At 39.0% G+C, this 15,559-nt stretch overlaps 3 protein-coding genes across 3 annotated transcripts; all 3 read right to left on the reverse strand.

Annotated features, from left to right (window-relative positions):
* Positions 1–392: 392 nt before the first annotated feature.
* On the reverse strand, positions 393–2,415 carry GCK72_024703 (uncharacterized protein; the record flags this gene model as incomplete). Its single annotated transcript, XM_053736002.1, has 6 exons — positions 393–769; positions 818–896; positions 944–1,159; positions 1,216–1,394; positions 2,082–2,209; positions 2,255–2,415. The coding sequence occupies 6 exons, from the start codon at positions 2,413–2,415 to the stop codon at positions 393–395; spliced, it is 1,140 nt and encodes a 379-aa protein (XP_053579568.1).
* Positions 2,416–3,201: 786 nt separating this feature from the next.
* On the reverse strand, positions 3,202–8,766 carry GCK72_024704 (uncharacterized protein; the record flags this gene model as incomplete). Its single annotated transcript, XM_053736003.1, has 27 exons — positions 3,202–3,322; positions 3,369–3,457; positions 3,536–3,664; positions 3,728–3,834; positions 3,984–4,071; positions 4,396–4,476; positions 4,523–4,620; positions 4,668–4,776; positions 4,819–4,950; positions 5,007–5,276; positions 5,324–5,457; positions 5,502–5,595; positions 5,642–5,703; positions 5,905–6,131; positions 6,179–6,342; positions 6,411–6,521; positions 6,569–6,691; positions 6,795–6,911; positions 7,213–7,379; positions 7,428–7,551; positions 7,596–7,687; positions 7,758–8,034; positions 8,083–8,183; positions 8,228–8,411; positions 8,465–8,558; positions 8,603–8,666; positions 8,712–8,766. The coding sequence occupies 27 exons, from the start codon at positions 8,764–8,766 to the stop codon at positions 3,202–3,204; spliced, it is 3,414 nt and encodes a 1,137-aa protein (XP_053579569.1).
* Positions 8,767–10,473: 1,707 nt separating this feature from the next.
* On the reverse strand, positions 10,474–12,681 carry GCK72_024705 (uncharacterized protein; the record flags this gene model as incomplete). Its single annotated transcript, XM_053736004.1, has 9 exons — positions 10,474–10,623; positions 10,681–10,839; positions 10,890–11,261; positions 11,308–11,535; positions 11,579–11,845; positions 11,910–12,038; positions 12,091–12,318; positions 12,367–12,570; positions 12,622–12,681. The coding sequence occupies 9 exons, from the start codon at positions 12,679–12,681 to the stop codon at positions 10,474–10,476; spliced, it is 1,797 nt and encodes a 598-aa protein (XP_053579570.1).
* Between the last annotated feature and the right edge of the window lie 2,878 nt (positions 12,682–15,559).

Here is a 15,559-nt window from a genome sequence, read left to right on the forward strand (position 1 = left end):
GTGTTGTTAGCAGAGGTTGAAGGAAAAGAAGTGAAGATTAATGGTCATAGCAACCTATGCAATTTTCTAATGACCGGTTCCACATCATTGGCGCCAGTCAGAACTCAGACAAGGAGGCCCCAATTTTATTCTCAGAGAAGACTGTCAGATGGCAGAAATGCGAATAAAACATCTGGATCGCTCAAAAGGGTTTTATCCAATTTTTTTTTGAAATGGGATATTTTGAAGGTTGGCCCAATGTTTGTAAAAAACTCCTGCCTTAAATGTATGTATTTTCCACACAACAATGTGTTTTTCTAGAAACATTTATTGAGACATCGAAATAGGAAAGAAAAGAAGAAATTTTATATAAAAATGTTTCGTAGAACAAAAAAGGGCAATCAAAGTGCTGCTCAGAGGTCTTCAGATACTCTAATTTGGTCGGTGTGCATAGCCGGAGTGGTTTCGGTCGGGTGCTCGTGCGCATTCGTCGCCGCTCCTCCTTCTCCTGCTGCAATGTCTTCGCCGCCTAGTTCTACTCGGTCGCCTTCTCCTTCTTCTTCCATTCCATTGTCCTCGCCGCCGCACGATCCCATAACCTTAAGACCGAGAGACCGACAATAGCCTTTCGACGTCCTTCGTTCCAAGTCCTTTTTTTGACACACACAGCATCTGCATTCCATTTCGTCTTTGTTCGATCTGAGCGTCGCTGCCTTAATTTGAAGCATGTAGATAATGATGAACCCGATTGGGTGGACACTGATGAGCCATTTCGCCAGAACATCAAATCCTGAAATAAAAGAATGGTGTTTTAATTTTTGGCCGCTGCTTGGTTTACCATTCAAACGAAAGCCAGGAAAACCATTGATGAGCAAGTATTGGGTAGGGATGTAAAGGAGGATGAAGTCATTGATGAACTGAAATAGAAGAACATTATTGAAATTTTCTTCTGTATCAATCTTACATGTGGTTCGATATTCTTAGAAACATATTTACGAAAAAAGAAATGGTTGCATTCCTCCAGGTCGTCCTCCCATCGACGAATATTATATGAGTTTTTAATAATCCGGCCGAGATTCACGAACAATAAGCATGAACCAGCTACAGTAAGAAACCGTTGCATTCCTGTGAACTCAAATATATCCCATCCAACGTTCGGGTCTATAAATGGCTCTGCGAACTAAAAAAAAATAGGAAGGTTAGATTGAAAGTGTGAATTATAATTTTCAAACTCACTATTCCGTAGGGGAATTGGATTTCAGCTACGAAAAGAACTGACGAGTAGGCGAAAATGAGTACATATACGCAAAATGAGGTGAGCTCCAAGAAAAATGGTTTCTTGAAATCCATATGTCCGCGGTTCTGACACTCGAGGAAGCGATATTTGTAGTTATGAACCAGACGATGATAGTAGACTGAATTTTGAAATAAGTTATCTAATGAATCTTTTAATGGACTTTTGTCAAATTAGCATCGTAGGAGGTCTATAAAGGAGCCGCCTTCTAGTGTTTATAAAAGTTAATCTTCTCCTGAGGTTTATGGATCTTAGGATCTTACAAATTTGTTAATCAATAATATCATCCCTCTAATCAGATGATCTTTTTCGTAAATGTCTTTATTTTTTGAAATAAGAGAAACAAATAATTTTTAGTAGACTTGCAAAACTCAAATTAGCTCCCTTCGATAAACAGCCGAAAATCATAACCTTTTCTTGTCTAGGAAATTCTCGGCATTTTACAAATATATTATCAATAAGAACTGAACAACAGAGTAGTATTATAAATTCACGACACTGCGCCGCATGGCATTAAAGGCGCATCTAAATGGTTCGAAATGGTCTTGAAGCGAAAAAAATTATTTGCATTTATTTTTAGACCTGCAAAGCTCGAAAATACGGTATTTGATCTTTTTCAACTACGAGACCACTCCGCCAAATTTCTGATAAATTAGATGCGCATTTGAAGCCATGCGGCGCAGTGTTGTGAATTTATAATAACACTTTGTAAACGTCAACACGATCAACAATAACTTGAACACAAGAAATACACAAAAATAAAAGCATGCGAGCCCAATTATAGTTACCCTTATTATATCAAACTCACAAATAGCAAAGCCCATTGAAAGAACTTGTAGGGAGCCTGAGGCATGACAGAACAATCCTTTCCAGAACGGTTTCACAATAACTTGGAATAGAGCAAACACGATTTGTCCGATCGAGTGTGGCAACGCGCTTAAAGTTAATCTTGCATGTCCTCTCTTCCTAAGATTGACTTACAATCTGAGTAGGAATCGTCGGTAGTCATCCTTGTAGACGTTGAACGAGCACGGATTGTAGGAGATGCTGGCCGAGTGCCAGAGGAACACAAAGTAAACGACACCCAGGGCAATGAGCAAAACGACGAATAAAAATATCTGAAATACCATGAGCCACACCATGGCTCTTGAAATTACCTGAAAGAAGAAATGGGTTTGTTGTCGTGTAATGAAGCATTTGAAAAAAGAGAGAGAACTCCTAATAAGCAGTCGTCCTATTGAGCAGGCGTCTGCATAAATAAATGAGAGAGCAAAAAGAAGAGATGTTGATAACAAGATATGAATGAGAAAAGAGGGCGGAGTTTCGAGTCGTGCATGATGTGGGCGGAGCGTCGAGTCGAGTTCATGGAAGGATCCAGCAACGACTTAAGGGCGGTGGATAGCTCAGTGTACGCGTAGAAGCAGAAATAGACTGAAATATAAAGTGTACTGATGTGACATTTTGTTCTTAAATCCATGGAGGATTGTTTTGCTACGTAAGCACATCGTATAGAATCGTGCAGTTAATAAGGGTGTCTGCGCTATTTTAGATTCTGATTGGGCATTGGTATAAGCTCGGAGATCAAATGTCTGCACACGTCAGTTAGCAAGCCAAAACAGTTTTTTTGGTTTCGACAGAGTGTAAAATGTTGGTAAATGCGGTATCAGTCTAAGCCAACGTACGTCATAATGTATTTCTGAATGACTGATCTTGTTGAAGATTTTGCGAAAGAAAAGTAGGATTACATTTTCTTCAAATATCATACACCTAGAGAAGGGGATAAGAAAGTGAAATTTATTTTCTTATTGAATCGAAAATTGAGGGGATCAAAAATACAAACATGGAGAGTAGGTTGATGTCTATGAAAATGGAAAACGAAAATTCAAGCAGAAAGAAAAATCTAAACGGGTAATTTAGTTTAAGGTTGTCTAGGTGGACGATGGAAGAATTGTAAAAATAGGCTTCCGTCTCTCCGAGTGTCCAGATTGACAAGGTGTGCTTTGGCACGGCTCGGAGTCTGAATCGATTCCAGCACCACACTTTGTGTCTCTGAAACAGAACACGCGAAAAATTAGTCATCAGCATTCTTTCTAACCCGCAGGGACAACGTCTTCTCCTCATCCGTCGTCCTTCTCCACAAGTTGCGGTGCAAACGCTCCACTGGGACCATCTCGTCCAGTCACACTGAAAAAAGATAATTGAAAAGTTTTCTGCAAAGTTTCATCTTTTTTTGTGGCAATGGGTAATTGAAGTCAAAATTACTTGAACGTCACCGATGGAGCTTTCAATTTTTGATTTTGACTCTTCTTCTTTTTCTTTTTCCTCCAAAATCTCAGTGTCTGTCCCTGCAGCATCTTCTTCGCTGAGAAGTTTATCCAAATTATTTTCTATCTGAAATAAAAACACAAAAAAGTTTTCTTGTATTCTTGATGGGTCATGTTTCAAAGAACACACCTCTCTGTCTGTTTCCTCGTTACTTTGCTCAATGAAGCCGGTTGCGTTGCAGGGCTCTTCTTCATGAGGTTTTCCAACACACTCGCAATTACTCACCAATTCTGAGTCTAAAAACACAAAATATAGCTATACGTTTTGAGGGAATTGGCACAATTGTCTCGTGCTGCATAATCATCGAAAATTGTGAAAGTTCAATTAATTTCAATGCACTTTTCAAAAAGTACATCCGATTTGCTGACATGGTCATGTTCTAAACCTTTTTCACCAATACAGAACCGCTTTCTTTCCCTTGTAGAGTTGCCGTGACATTTGCTCCAATCTGACCATTTCGACCAGTGACACACCTAAAATGTTCGTTCTTTTTGCCTTTAGGGAAAAAACGAGAAGAGACAAACATTTCGTAATCCCTCCCCTTTCTAAAAGTGCAAATGCTCATTTCGATGCTAATTCTCTCCTCCAACGTTCCAGCTCCCTTTTTTTCGTTCATCTCATTTTTCGGGGGGAAGAAACGAAAGTAATTGGAAATTGCCAGTTCGGGAGGAAAAGTGGAACAAATTAAAATTCCAAATTCCACAAAAAATTTGCAACCGGAATTTGGAATTGGGTGGAGAAGGGAGGTCTTTTACGAAGAAAATAAGCAAGAGATCTAAAAGACCAAGAGAACCCACTTTATAGGGAAATTCGGTTGTTTCAAATGCTTCTGCATTGTCCTTTTTGCTGTATGTTTGGGAGTCTTTGCCGCCTCGAAGCTGGAATAAAATTTTATGAGTTAAAAGGAAGAGGTCATGAGTTAACCTGCACACGACCGATTACAGAGTCAATTGGAACATATTCATCTTGGGAAGGAAGCCGTCGATTGTTGTCATTACCTCCACCTCTTCCTCTATGGGGTACTGAAAATTTGGTTTTCAAGAAGGTTTCGAAGAGTTACCATGTTTACCTGGAGGATTGTGAAAAGCACCAGTTCTACCTCTGAATTCTTGTCTTTCTCTTGAGTTTTGTAAGCTTGCCGCATTTCCAAACCTTCCTGTGGAATCACCATAGCAATTCTGAAAAAGAAATTGTTCCTATGTCACCAATAGTCTGCTTACTTGATCCATAGGACATGGTCGTTCTTGATTGTCATCCCCATTTCCACAATCACATGTTGAATCTGGACGCATCGGTCCACCATGACCAATCGGACTCCTGTCACAGAAACGACGACGAACTTCTTTCCCTGGCTAAACACTTCTTATATGCATTACTCATCTAATCTTTTCCAGGAATATCTACTTACTCTACATCTCATACATCCACACCATTCTCCCCATTCTGACCATTCACATCTTCCAACTGGGTCTTGGCAGGGGTTTGGTTCAAGACAAGGTCTCGTCTGGAATGTATCCCCTGGACAATGGCACTGCGGTGTTGCCTGGATTCCAAAAAGAACTTGTCGTTTTCCTCGATGTATTTCCACTGGCACTATTGGGCTTAAGCCTGCAAGCAGATTTGGCGCGAGGGCCCCTTGTCCGATTGATGCCGTCACATAAGTACCCCGAGGATTATCCTGAATATTATGAAAGCATTAGTGTATGTTTTTGTGTGATCTCTCACTTGGAAGCTGATTGGAGGTGGTGCAGGAGAGTGTCCCTCCATAGAACACACTCGATTACGTTTTGACACCCCATCTCTTCCGCATCCAATGCACGGAGACCATTCAGTCCATCTATTCCAAACACAGCAGGGACCTGTAGACAGAAAATTTATGAACTTTATGAAACCGGATACACACCTGCATCGCAAACTTTTGTTTCCATCTCTGGCCCGTCACAGGTACCACCAAGTTGTGGTTCCGGACTCAACGGCCGGAAAGGTGCTAATCGAGTCTGCAAAATTGTCTGATAGGATGTAAAGGAAGGAAATGTTCTTTACCTCATTCGTTCTACGATACTTGGAAATTGTTTTTGCACGCGCAATAAGAGCTTCTTTGGCTTCTGCAAAAACGGAAGTACAAATGGGGGGAGATGGATCAAATAATACAATTTCTTCTCGTTTTCTTCTTCTCGAAAAACAATTTAAACTATAAATGTTGGTTGAAAAAAACGTGACTTGGACTAAAAAATACAAAAATTGTGTGCCTTGTGATCAGAGGTGGCAGAAACCAATGTACATATTCGTTTATCCACAAATCTCACCATGTTTTTCTAGGGAGTCATCTCTTTCCAGTTCTTCAAGGGTTGGAAGTTGCAGGAAGTCATCAGTAATACATTTCCGTGTTCTCTCACAAACACCTTGTCCACAGCTAACAGAACACCCACTCCACGGACTCCAATCTCCCCAATATGGACAAGAAGCCACCTGACAGAAACGCATTTCTTCAGAGGGACCCGTGCACTCATTTCCACTGTCGCATTTCCGGAGACTGGAAAACATCAAAAATGAAAAACTTCACAGTATCCAATAACATACCGTTTCTGTGTTCCTTGACCACAAGTTGTTGAGCAATCTGCCCATTCACCCCATTCTTCCCATTTCGGACAATCTCGATAAGGACAACTCATTTGGTCCTGAGCTGGTCCATCACATGCATTGTTGTTGTCAGCGTTCAAACATTTTCTAAACATACTTAAATACTGAATTTAGATATTTGTTACCTATTTCTAAGCCGTATAGATTCCTCTCCACATCTCTCATCACATACTGTCCATGAAGTCCATTGTGACCAACTGGGACATGGTTGTTGATTGCAGAGAACCTTCTCCTCAGAAGCACCTTCACAACTAACTCCGTCTATGCATTCACGGGTACGGTACTAAAAATATTGTTTTTCAGAGTATCAAACTCATAAACAAAAAATACCGTATGTCCTGCTCCACATTCTTTGCTACATTTCTCCCATTGCCCCCAGGGACTCCAATGTGGGCACGGTCCCTTGTCACAAGGCCTCTCTTCAGTTGCCGGTCCCGGACAAAGTAAGCCATTCTGAAGTGAATAGCTTTTACCTTTTCGCTTGTTTACTTTTGCTTTCTTTCTTTTTTCTATTTTTAGCTTCATTGACACATAACCTCAATTATCGTCGCCTCACCTGACAGATTCGCGACCGTCTTTCGATTCCTCTGCCACAAGAGTTGCCACAACCTGTCCAAGACGTCCATGACGACCAAGTGGGACATGGGAGCAAGGCTTTGCATGCCTCAACTTCCTGGAATGTTCAAAAATGTTGTTTTTCTATCTATTTTTTGCTTGTTCCCTCCGGAAACCCGTCTCAACAAGTACGTGTTGCTATTGAAGGTGAATGTGTACAAACGTCTCTGCGGACGCTCTAATTGGCCTTTCAAAATGATGCAACATATAACTTCTTCTCCGGCTAGTTCCGAAGAAGATGATTGGATGAAAGCGAATTTCGGTTGGCGGGCAAAAAGGCAAACAGTTTCACAATAGATTTTACCATGGGGGGATATCAAATAAACATATATCTTCTCATGCAATACTTTATGACTCACCACACTAGGACCTTCACAATTCCGCCCAGTTTGGCATACTCTGCTACGTTGAATCTCTCCAACACCACAAGTTGCTGTACACAAAGACCACGGACTCCACAGAGTCCAGACTGAACATTCAGGAACTTGACAAGGTATCGTGGCAGGACCAATACATGTAATACCGCCTGGAAAACAAAAATTGTGAATGAAATTTTTAAGATAGCACTACTAACCAAGACACTGTCTAGTCCGAAGTGATATTCCACAGCTTGCAGAGCATTCCGACCATTCCGTCCATTCTTGCATTGGTGGAGAAGCTTGGCCAGGAGGGGCGACGTGATAGCAGTCATCGTTCATCTGAATTTAGTTCTGATTGACATTAAACTTTAATCAAAACTAACGCATGGCCTCTTCGGAGCACAAGGATCCCCTTGTCTTGCCGGGCATGGGGCCGTATCGAGTTGATAAAGAGTACGTGCACAAGCTGCGTTCGCTGAAAAAAAACGCCATAAAAGTTCAATGAACAGGTAATTATAAAACGAGAAAAAAGTGAAAATAATTACGCAAGCATGGATTCCCAGACGCCACCGGCGAAGCACTCATTTGTTGAGAAGATTGTTGTCCTCGATGAAGAACCGTTGGACGAATTGGTCTTTCGGATTCTTCGGTTTCATCGATCGTTTTCAGATATTCTCGATCTCTTTGACGATCGGTGTCATCTCCACGTTCACGTTCATGAGATGATTGGTGGAAGCGTGGACCATCGTTGAAAGGATCTCGAGGTAGTTCTTGTCGGTTTTTGGCTGCTTGGATTTCCACTTCTTCAATACTTCGCATTACCTGAAAGTAAAATTGTGGAAAAAACATTTTGATAGAAACAAAACTAACTGCATAACGCTCTCCTTCCAACTTAAACTCATCATCAGACCCAACATGATCTCGACTTTCTGGAAAGAATGCATCGGCCAGTCGGGCCATATTGTCATTCTCTGAAATTTTCTTTCCTCTACCTGTCTTCTTTCATACTACTCACTAGACTCTCTACCATCCAACAAAGCATCTCTATGCAGTTTGGTTATCCTGTGGGTGATATCACTAGCAGTAAATGGTGGACACTTTTCCAGTAGCTCGTATATAATAGACAACGGGGCTAATGTTGCATCTGGATGAATTTCAGCATCTTTAGTTTCATTGAATAACGTGCATACACCGAGTAACTGAAAAATAGTGTTTGGGTTTAAAAAAAACCTTGGAGAGAATGAAAACTCACATCATTCTCGTCTTTAGTAAATTGAGCAATGAAGCAATATTGCATATCTTCTATACATCTTTCTACACACCTTTCGGCAGAGACCAGCTCCACTCTGGAAACGTATTTGATATTGAGTATAGCTAAAAAATGTTATACCTTTGAAGTATGGCATTTGAGTGTACTTTGTAGTGTCTTCTTGTGCAAACCCGTAATGAAGATACTGTAACACAACTTTTGAAATTCTTGAAAATGATTGATAACTTACCTAATGAAAGACACTGCGCGAGCAGTAAAAACAGAAATATGGTACGTCTCTTCATCAACCTTCTTGACCAAGAATATGATAAAAAAAGAACGGCAACTTCCTCAGCTTGGCAATTTTGTTTGGTGTGAAACGTTCAATCAAATGATGTAAGGCTTTTTCTTCAACGACAATAGTTTATTTGCGGCCCATTGAGAAGTCATGCAAATTAGGAAATCGGCAAAGTTTGTAAGTGTATGTACATAGTCATAGTAAGCACATCGACATAGAGAAAAAGGAAAAGAAGGTAAAACCAGATGCCATATTATACCCTTTTTGAAGAAATGGATTCACCAAGAAGAGGGATTCAGGTACTCATGTGTGTATAGAGGAGATCGCAGGGTAGTTAGGTGCTTGAAAGTGACAATGATTTCACTTTTTTTGTCAAGGAAGCTAATTTTTTTTGAGAGGAAGATTTTGGTCTGATAGAAATATATAGTACAAAACTGTTGATTTAACTAGTTTCAGTATTCATAAATGAAAGAATATCAATTTTTGAATCCAGTTTTCTGAACGTCAACGAGGAAAATGTGAAAATTGTGTAACAAAAAAACCGAATAGAGAAAAATCAAAAACCAAGTAAATACTTGAAAATTTTCAGTGAAACGAACAATGTTTCAAAAAGTGAAAACTTGAAACTTGTGGAACGACGGTCATTTCCAACATTTCCAATTTCAACTCCAGAAACCACTCTAGAATGAAGTATAGTAACAATTACTCCCGAAAAAGTGTCAAGAAAACTAATAGAAAAAGTGTTACGTAAAAAGAAGAAGAACGATTGACTGCAAAAGGTACGCTTGCATGGAGGTAAAGCCAGTTACAGTACGAGGACGACGTCGAGGACAACCCGTGGATGCAAAAAAAGAAGAAAGGCAAAACTAAATTGGTGCCTCGTACTGTCCCTGGCAGCTGGAAAGGCAAATAGAGAGAAAGACTAAAGAGGGGTTGGTTGTTGAAATTATACATACATGTTTCATCTTCGGGATGGCTTTTTCTCAAGTGACAATCCCATCCAGTCATTATAATGACTTACAACCCAAAATATTGCGTAATGCAATTTGTTCTCTTGTTCCGATAGCACTTTTCGCAAGGTTAATTCGTATGAAATATTTGATTTTTTTAAATTCACCGAAACATTTTCAAACAGGAAAAGGTAAATGACACATGACAACATTTCTTACCGTAAGAGTGAAATAAATTAAATAATTTTTGAAATCTTGTGGTTTTAATAGAAGAATCAAACTACTTGTTTATGTTCTCTGACGTTTCTAATCGGTGACGTGTTGTTGAAGTCCTGTAACAATTTTTGAATAAGTGTTAGGATTCTTGAGTAATTGTCCAACAATTATTAGTTGTCACTGTACACTGTTGTCGTAGTTGATTTTTTTTTTTCAAAAACGTTCTTACCCTTTCGTCCGTGTTCAGGACACTAGACTTACAAAACAGAAAAATTATTCATAAGTGTTTAACAGAATCGATAAAATTAATATCACAAACAAAAACCTCGGAAAAAAGAAACGTTGTCTTTGGAAAAACATCAGAAATTAGTAATGAGCAGGAGAAGAAAAAGAGATGCTTTGGCAACAATTGTGCTTGAGTGATTATAGCTGAAATTAAGTGGGGGTACCTCGAGATAAAATAACAAAACATGTTTTGAGAAAGGAATGACTTAGGGAAATGGCTTTCCGGGATGATTCGATCAAAATGTGTCATGGTATAATTTGTTCTACTTGTCTTTCTTTGATTCTTCAATTGCTGGAGTAGCTGTGTCTCCCTCAACTGGCGGTGGAACACCATGTTCGTGCTCTCCAGACGTTCCGTACTCGTTCATACGGGATGGGTCAACACGGTAGATCCAGCGTTGGTAGAGGTAGATCTGAATTTTGGATTTGGTTAATTACTTCAATTCCCTATTCTATATTCTTTTGCTTACCAGGAAAATAATGTCATCTCTGAAGCATCCTATACGGTACAATGTTGGCATCTTGATCACAAATGCGAACAAGTCATCAATGAATGTATTGATGAACTTATATGTTAACATTCTCCATGGTAAATGAGCCACTGATTTCAGTTTGTAGTTGATGAACAGCTGAAAATAGAAAATAGTTAGTCTTCAACACTTTTCTGTGATAAACTCACTTGAGGCGTCATCGTGATGAATCCGAACATCAAAAGATATCCATAAAGCATGTTGAGCACCCACGAATACCATCCACGTTGCTCCACATAGATAATGGAGTAGACAGCGTACCCGACAAGAAGTGGGAATAGTACCCATGACAAATATCGGAATGCCATTTGGTCATATATCTTTGTATCACTTTCCACGTATGATCCTTTGTCACTGAACTTTACTCGAGGAAGCAGACCAAACAACAAGTTCTCGCGGTCGAGTTCTACGTTCAACACCTTTGGAATTTTCCAGCACTCGATGAGGAGCCCGATTCCAACACTCATCTTCACTACGAAGTTTGTCTCGTTGTCGCAGATGTAGAGGAAAACAATAAGAGACTAAAAATAACCGTTTTTAGATCACTACCTATAGTTTCTAAATTACCTGGAAGATGTTGAACAGGACGGAACGCACAGAAAGTCCCACAAGATCTTTCCTGCTCTTCCAGAACTGAATATCATTCTTGAAAGCCAAAAGTTCAAGCACTGTATGCAGCATTGACACGACAATAGTGATTCCAAGAAGAATTGGGTTGGTCTCCAGCAAAGCCACTTTAATCGAATCGTCGTCTTCCTTCTCGGACTGAAGAATGTCACTCCACTGGTTTCTCATCTGAAAAATAAAAAATTCCCACAGAATTCTACCTATTACCTACATTCTGGCTAGCATACATCTGATACTTGAATAAGGAGAGTGGGTAGAAGGATACAGAGAGCTTCAATTCCTTCACGGTTTCGTTGATCGGCATATAATCCGCACCAAGGTTCCAATAGTTGTTGAAAAACAGAATCGGATGATAAAACTCTCCATTCGGTGCGAACTTGAGGTCCTTGTCAAGTGGCGGAGGAACACCACCCTTCTGCCAGTGAGTATGGTCATCGACGATGTTGATGGAAATATTTGGATGCCAGAAATTAAGAATCTGAAAATAATACACGTATTAGTAGTTTCATATGGTTAAATTTTCATATGGTAAAATAACTCACCTCGAATTTCATGATTTCAGCTTTAGCCAAGTCCTCCTCACTTTGTTCACTGACTCCGGTCAACAAATTAGCAGTTTTCTTATAATGTTTCTTTTTATATCTGTTCAGTTGGTACATTCCATAGACAACCTAAAAATGAAATTATTCAAACTGAGGTCTAATTTTCCTCTAGAATTCTTACCTCTCGACGAATATAGTTCTTGTCAGATGGGTTCGGTGATTGTCCAGATTTGACAACAAATGCGTGGAGGTAAAGGGATTGGTTTCGAAGCAACACTTCTGGAGTAGCGAACGTCTTCTCAAACATGTAAGAGCCATCTCCATTTGGTCCACTTGTCCAGTCACCATACTTTAGTTTCTTTTTCTGGGCGAATAGGTTTCCGTTCTCGAAATTATTGAATTGAAGTTCCTAAAGCAATACAAATGAACATTCGAAATTCCCGACTAAATAACTCACAGATTCATCCAGGTACATGTATAGATCGAAGAGTTGTCCGGCAGGGAACAGATTGACAGAAGGTGGGAATGATCGTACATTAGCTGGTGCCGTGGTATTCGTTTTTTGCTGTCCTCCACCAAATTTTCCGAGCATTGAAGAGATGAAATAAAACATCATGGCTTGTTTGAGAATTGAGAATATCATGGAGCTCCATGTTCTTGGCTGAAATAATTTACGTAAAAGGAATTAGTTGACTTTCTGAATGAAAATTACCTGCTCTACTTCTCCATTAGGAGCGGCTGCTGGATCAGCAGGCGCTACTGCGTCAGCCATTCTGAAAAATGAAAATAAGAATTATTTCAGTAAAAATTAATTTTGATATCGAGAAAGTTCCACAGAAAAAGGTGATTGTAGGTAAAAAATAGTATATGAGAACGTGTACACAAAAATCCACAATAGAGCGCAGTTGCCCTCAAGAGGCGACCGAGAACCGATTACCATCGGAGTAAGAGTGTGTGGGGAAAGAAGAGAGAAAATAAAACACGAGAGACCAGGAAAAAAACGGAGGGTGACGAGAGAAACTATTCTATATGACCCCGTCCTTCGATGACTCTCTTCTCCTGAGAACAACAGAAGAGTAGGGAAAAAAAGGGGAAGAGGACATTCGTATGTGCAGATTGTGTGTGCGCATACGTCATATAGAAAACCGAGAAGACTCATTAAGAAGATGGAAAGGATTACGTTGAGATCATATCGCGGAACAAAAAAGAAAAATGGAAAAAATGAGAATGAACTAATTTATTAGAACAAGTAAAAAAAAAAGAAAAATAGACCAAAAAATGAATTTTTTTGAAAGCAATGAAATAGACCACAGAATTTTCAAAGAAAGTCACTGTACTTCTCAACTTCACTACTGACACTGGAAATACTGAAGTGAATTCTACTTTATTCAACAAGAGGATTTCCGTGTGAAGGAACAGGTGAAAATGAGGAAGTAATCATGAGTATTTCAGCCATTTTTACTTCTCGGAAAGTTTCTTACAAATCTGCAAGGATTTAAGACATAACACATCTTATTCATCGTATTGCAGTAAGAATGTTATGACCAAATAATCTCAGAAGTATTTTTTCATTCTGGTAATCAGTTTCTTACTGTCGTTCACAAATTCTTCCACTGCCTATGTAAAGATTTCGATCTCTGCTCAAAGAAGCTCTTTACTATTTCTTGAATCTTGTTTTCATCTCATGAAAATTTGATAATCTTCTCTCATTTCCGTCTTCTCTCTCCCACTACGCATGTCTTTCTTGTAATTCGACTAGATATTCTTATTTAAAACCCCTCAATAATCTCATCCTTCTCCATTTCATTCATTCCAATATGTTCCCTTCAAAATTTCTCTTGGTAAGACCAATATTTTATCTCAAAAATGACTACTAAACGCAATTGTTCAGGTTTTCTGTATTTTTCTCCTGGCCACACTAGCAACATCGATGATGTCAAATGAGACTTGCAACAACTCGGCAGACTGCTTGGAAGGACTTATTTGCGTGAAACAAATTTGTTTGGATGCACCAGTTCAAGTTAATAAGATTCAGAAGAGACATTCCAGAGTGTTCCATGATAAAGCACAATCGTTATGTGTTCTTCCATTGGTTTGTTTTCCTTGATGCTGTCGGAAATTGACAATCCATTAGTTGTCTTTATAATTTTGTAAGATAAACTGGAAGTAATCTCGCATTTACATGATTTATTTTGGTTACCATGGACTTTTCTAAATAAAAAATTTCAATTGAATACCCTGTTGTGATAGAATTTGCTTCTTCTCTTCAAAGTTCTCGACAGACAAAAACTCAGAGAATGTTGTTTTTGAAAATGTAACCAATTAGTTTTCGAAGATCAAAACAACATATGAAGAAGCAGAAGATGTGAGAAAACGTGAATAATGTACAAAGCACGCATGTTCTTTCTCTCATATTATTATCTCTCAAATTTCTAATGAATGCGTACACAATATTCAAAAACTGCCCTCTTTATTGAAAATTATAGCTTGTCATACTTTGCTTCAGACTTCATGAGCAATTCCATTATAAGAAATTTGCAATAATCCCTATCTCGGCTGCTTTTTGATTTCTACCCTGATTGGTTTTTATTTATGCAGAATTCTGTTGTTGTAAAGTATTTGGGTATAGGTATTCGCTCACACAAGATTCAAAAAGGATCTTATGTGACGAACAATAAAAACTAACCTTTTAGATGATGAGCTCAGCGTGAGATATAGATACTGAGAAGAAACTCAGACATTTGGTGCCAGGCGTCGATGCACTCTCCGTTTACGACCCGGCGGACGGTATTCGTTTTCTGCTTTTCGAAAACAGCTCGATTCAAATCTCCACTGTGCGACATATTTCTATCCTGTTTTAAATTTCAGATATATTGCTCTTTCCCGATCTCTTATCATCTCATGTGAATTCACATATATTCTGAATACGTTTTGTGATTCTCTTATTCGGAATAGTTATTTATTCCTAAAAGAAAGAGCTTCCAAGGTTTAGCTACTTCTACTTTTAAGGACAAATTTTTTGACATTTGACTAGTTTCTGATCTTATCTTCCGAGGTCATAAGATTTGATAGAAGAACAATGTTGCGCGTGATCTCAAACGACTCAGAAATATTCCTCATAGTTCAGCAGACCGCTGTCGCATTTGCATTTGCTTGCAGCAGACAGACAGACATCATTTCGAAATTACGCGTTGACTCTATCTTATTCATCCTAGTAAATTGACAAAGTAAACATGTTTGTTACTCATGTGTCTATTGTCTCTAGAAATAATGGAAGGCTCTATTACAGTTTAGGCGTCCTTTGAAAACTTGAACGTCCCTTAAAACACTTAGACGTCCCTTAAAACACTTAGACGTCCCTTAAAACACTTAGACGTCCCTTGAAACATTTAGACGTCCCTCAAAAAACTTGGACGTCCTTTGGGGACCCAAAAGTCGTCCGAAATGTTTAGACGTCCCAAAAAATGTTTAGACGTCCCAAAAAACATATAGACGTCCCTTAAAACATTTAGACGTCCTTTGACGTCCCAGAATTAGGTTTCGAATAATTAGACGTCCCAAAAATTATTTAGACGTCCCAAAAAATGTTTAGACGTCCCAAAAATAGTTTAGACGTCCTTTGATATCCCACATTATGATAAATAATATTT

This window comes from Caenorhabditis remanei, chromosome X, assembly GCF_010183535.1.
Source record: "Caenorhabditis remanei strain PX506 chromosome X, whole genome shotgun sequence".
NCBI classification, from domain to species: domain Eukaryota; kingdom Metazoa; phylum Nematoda; class Chromadorea; order Rhabditida; family Rhabditidae; genus Caenorhabditis; species Caenorhabditis remanei.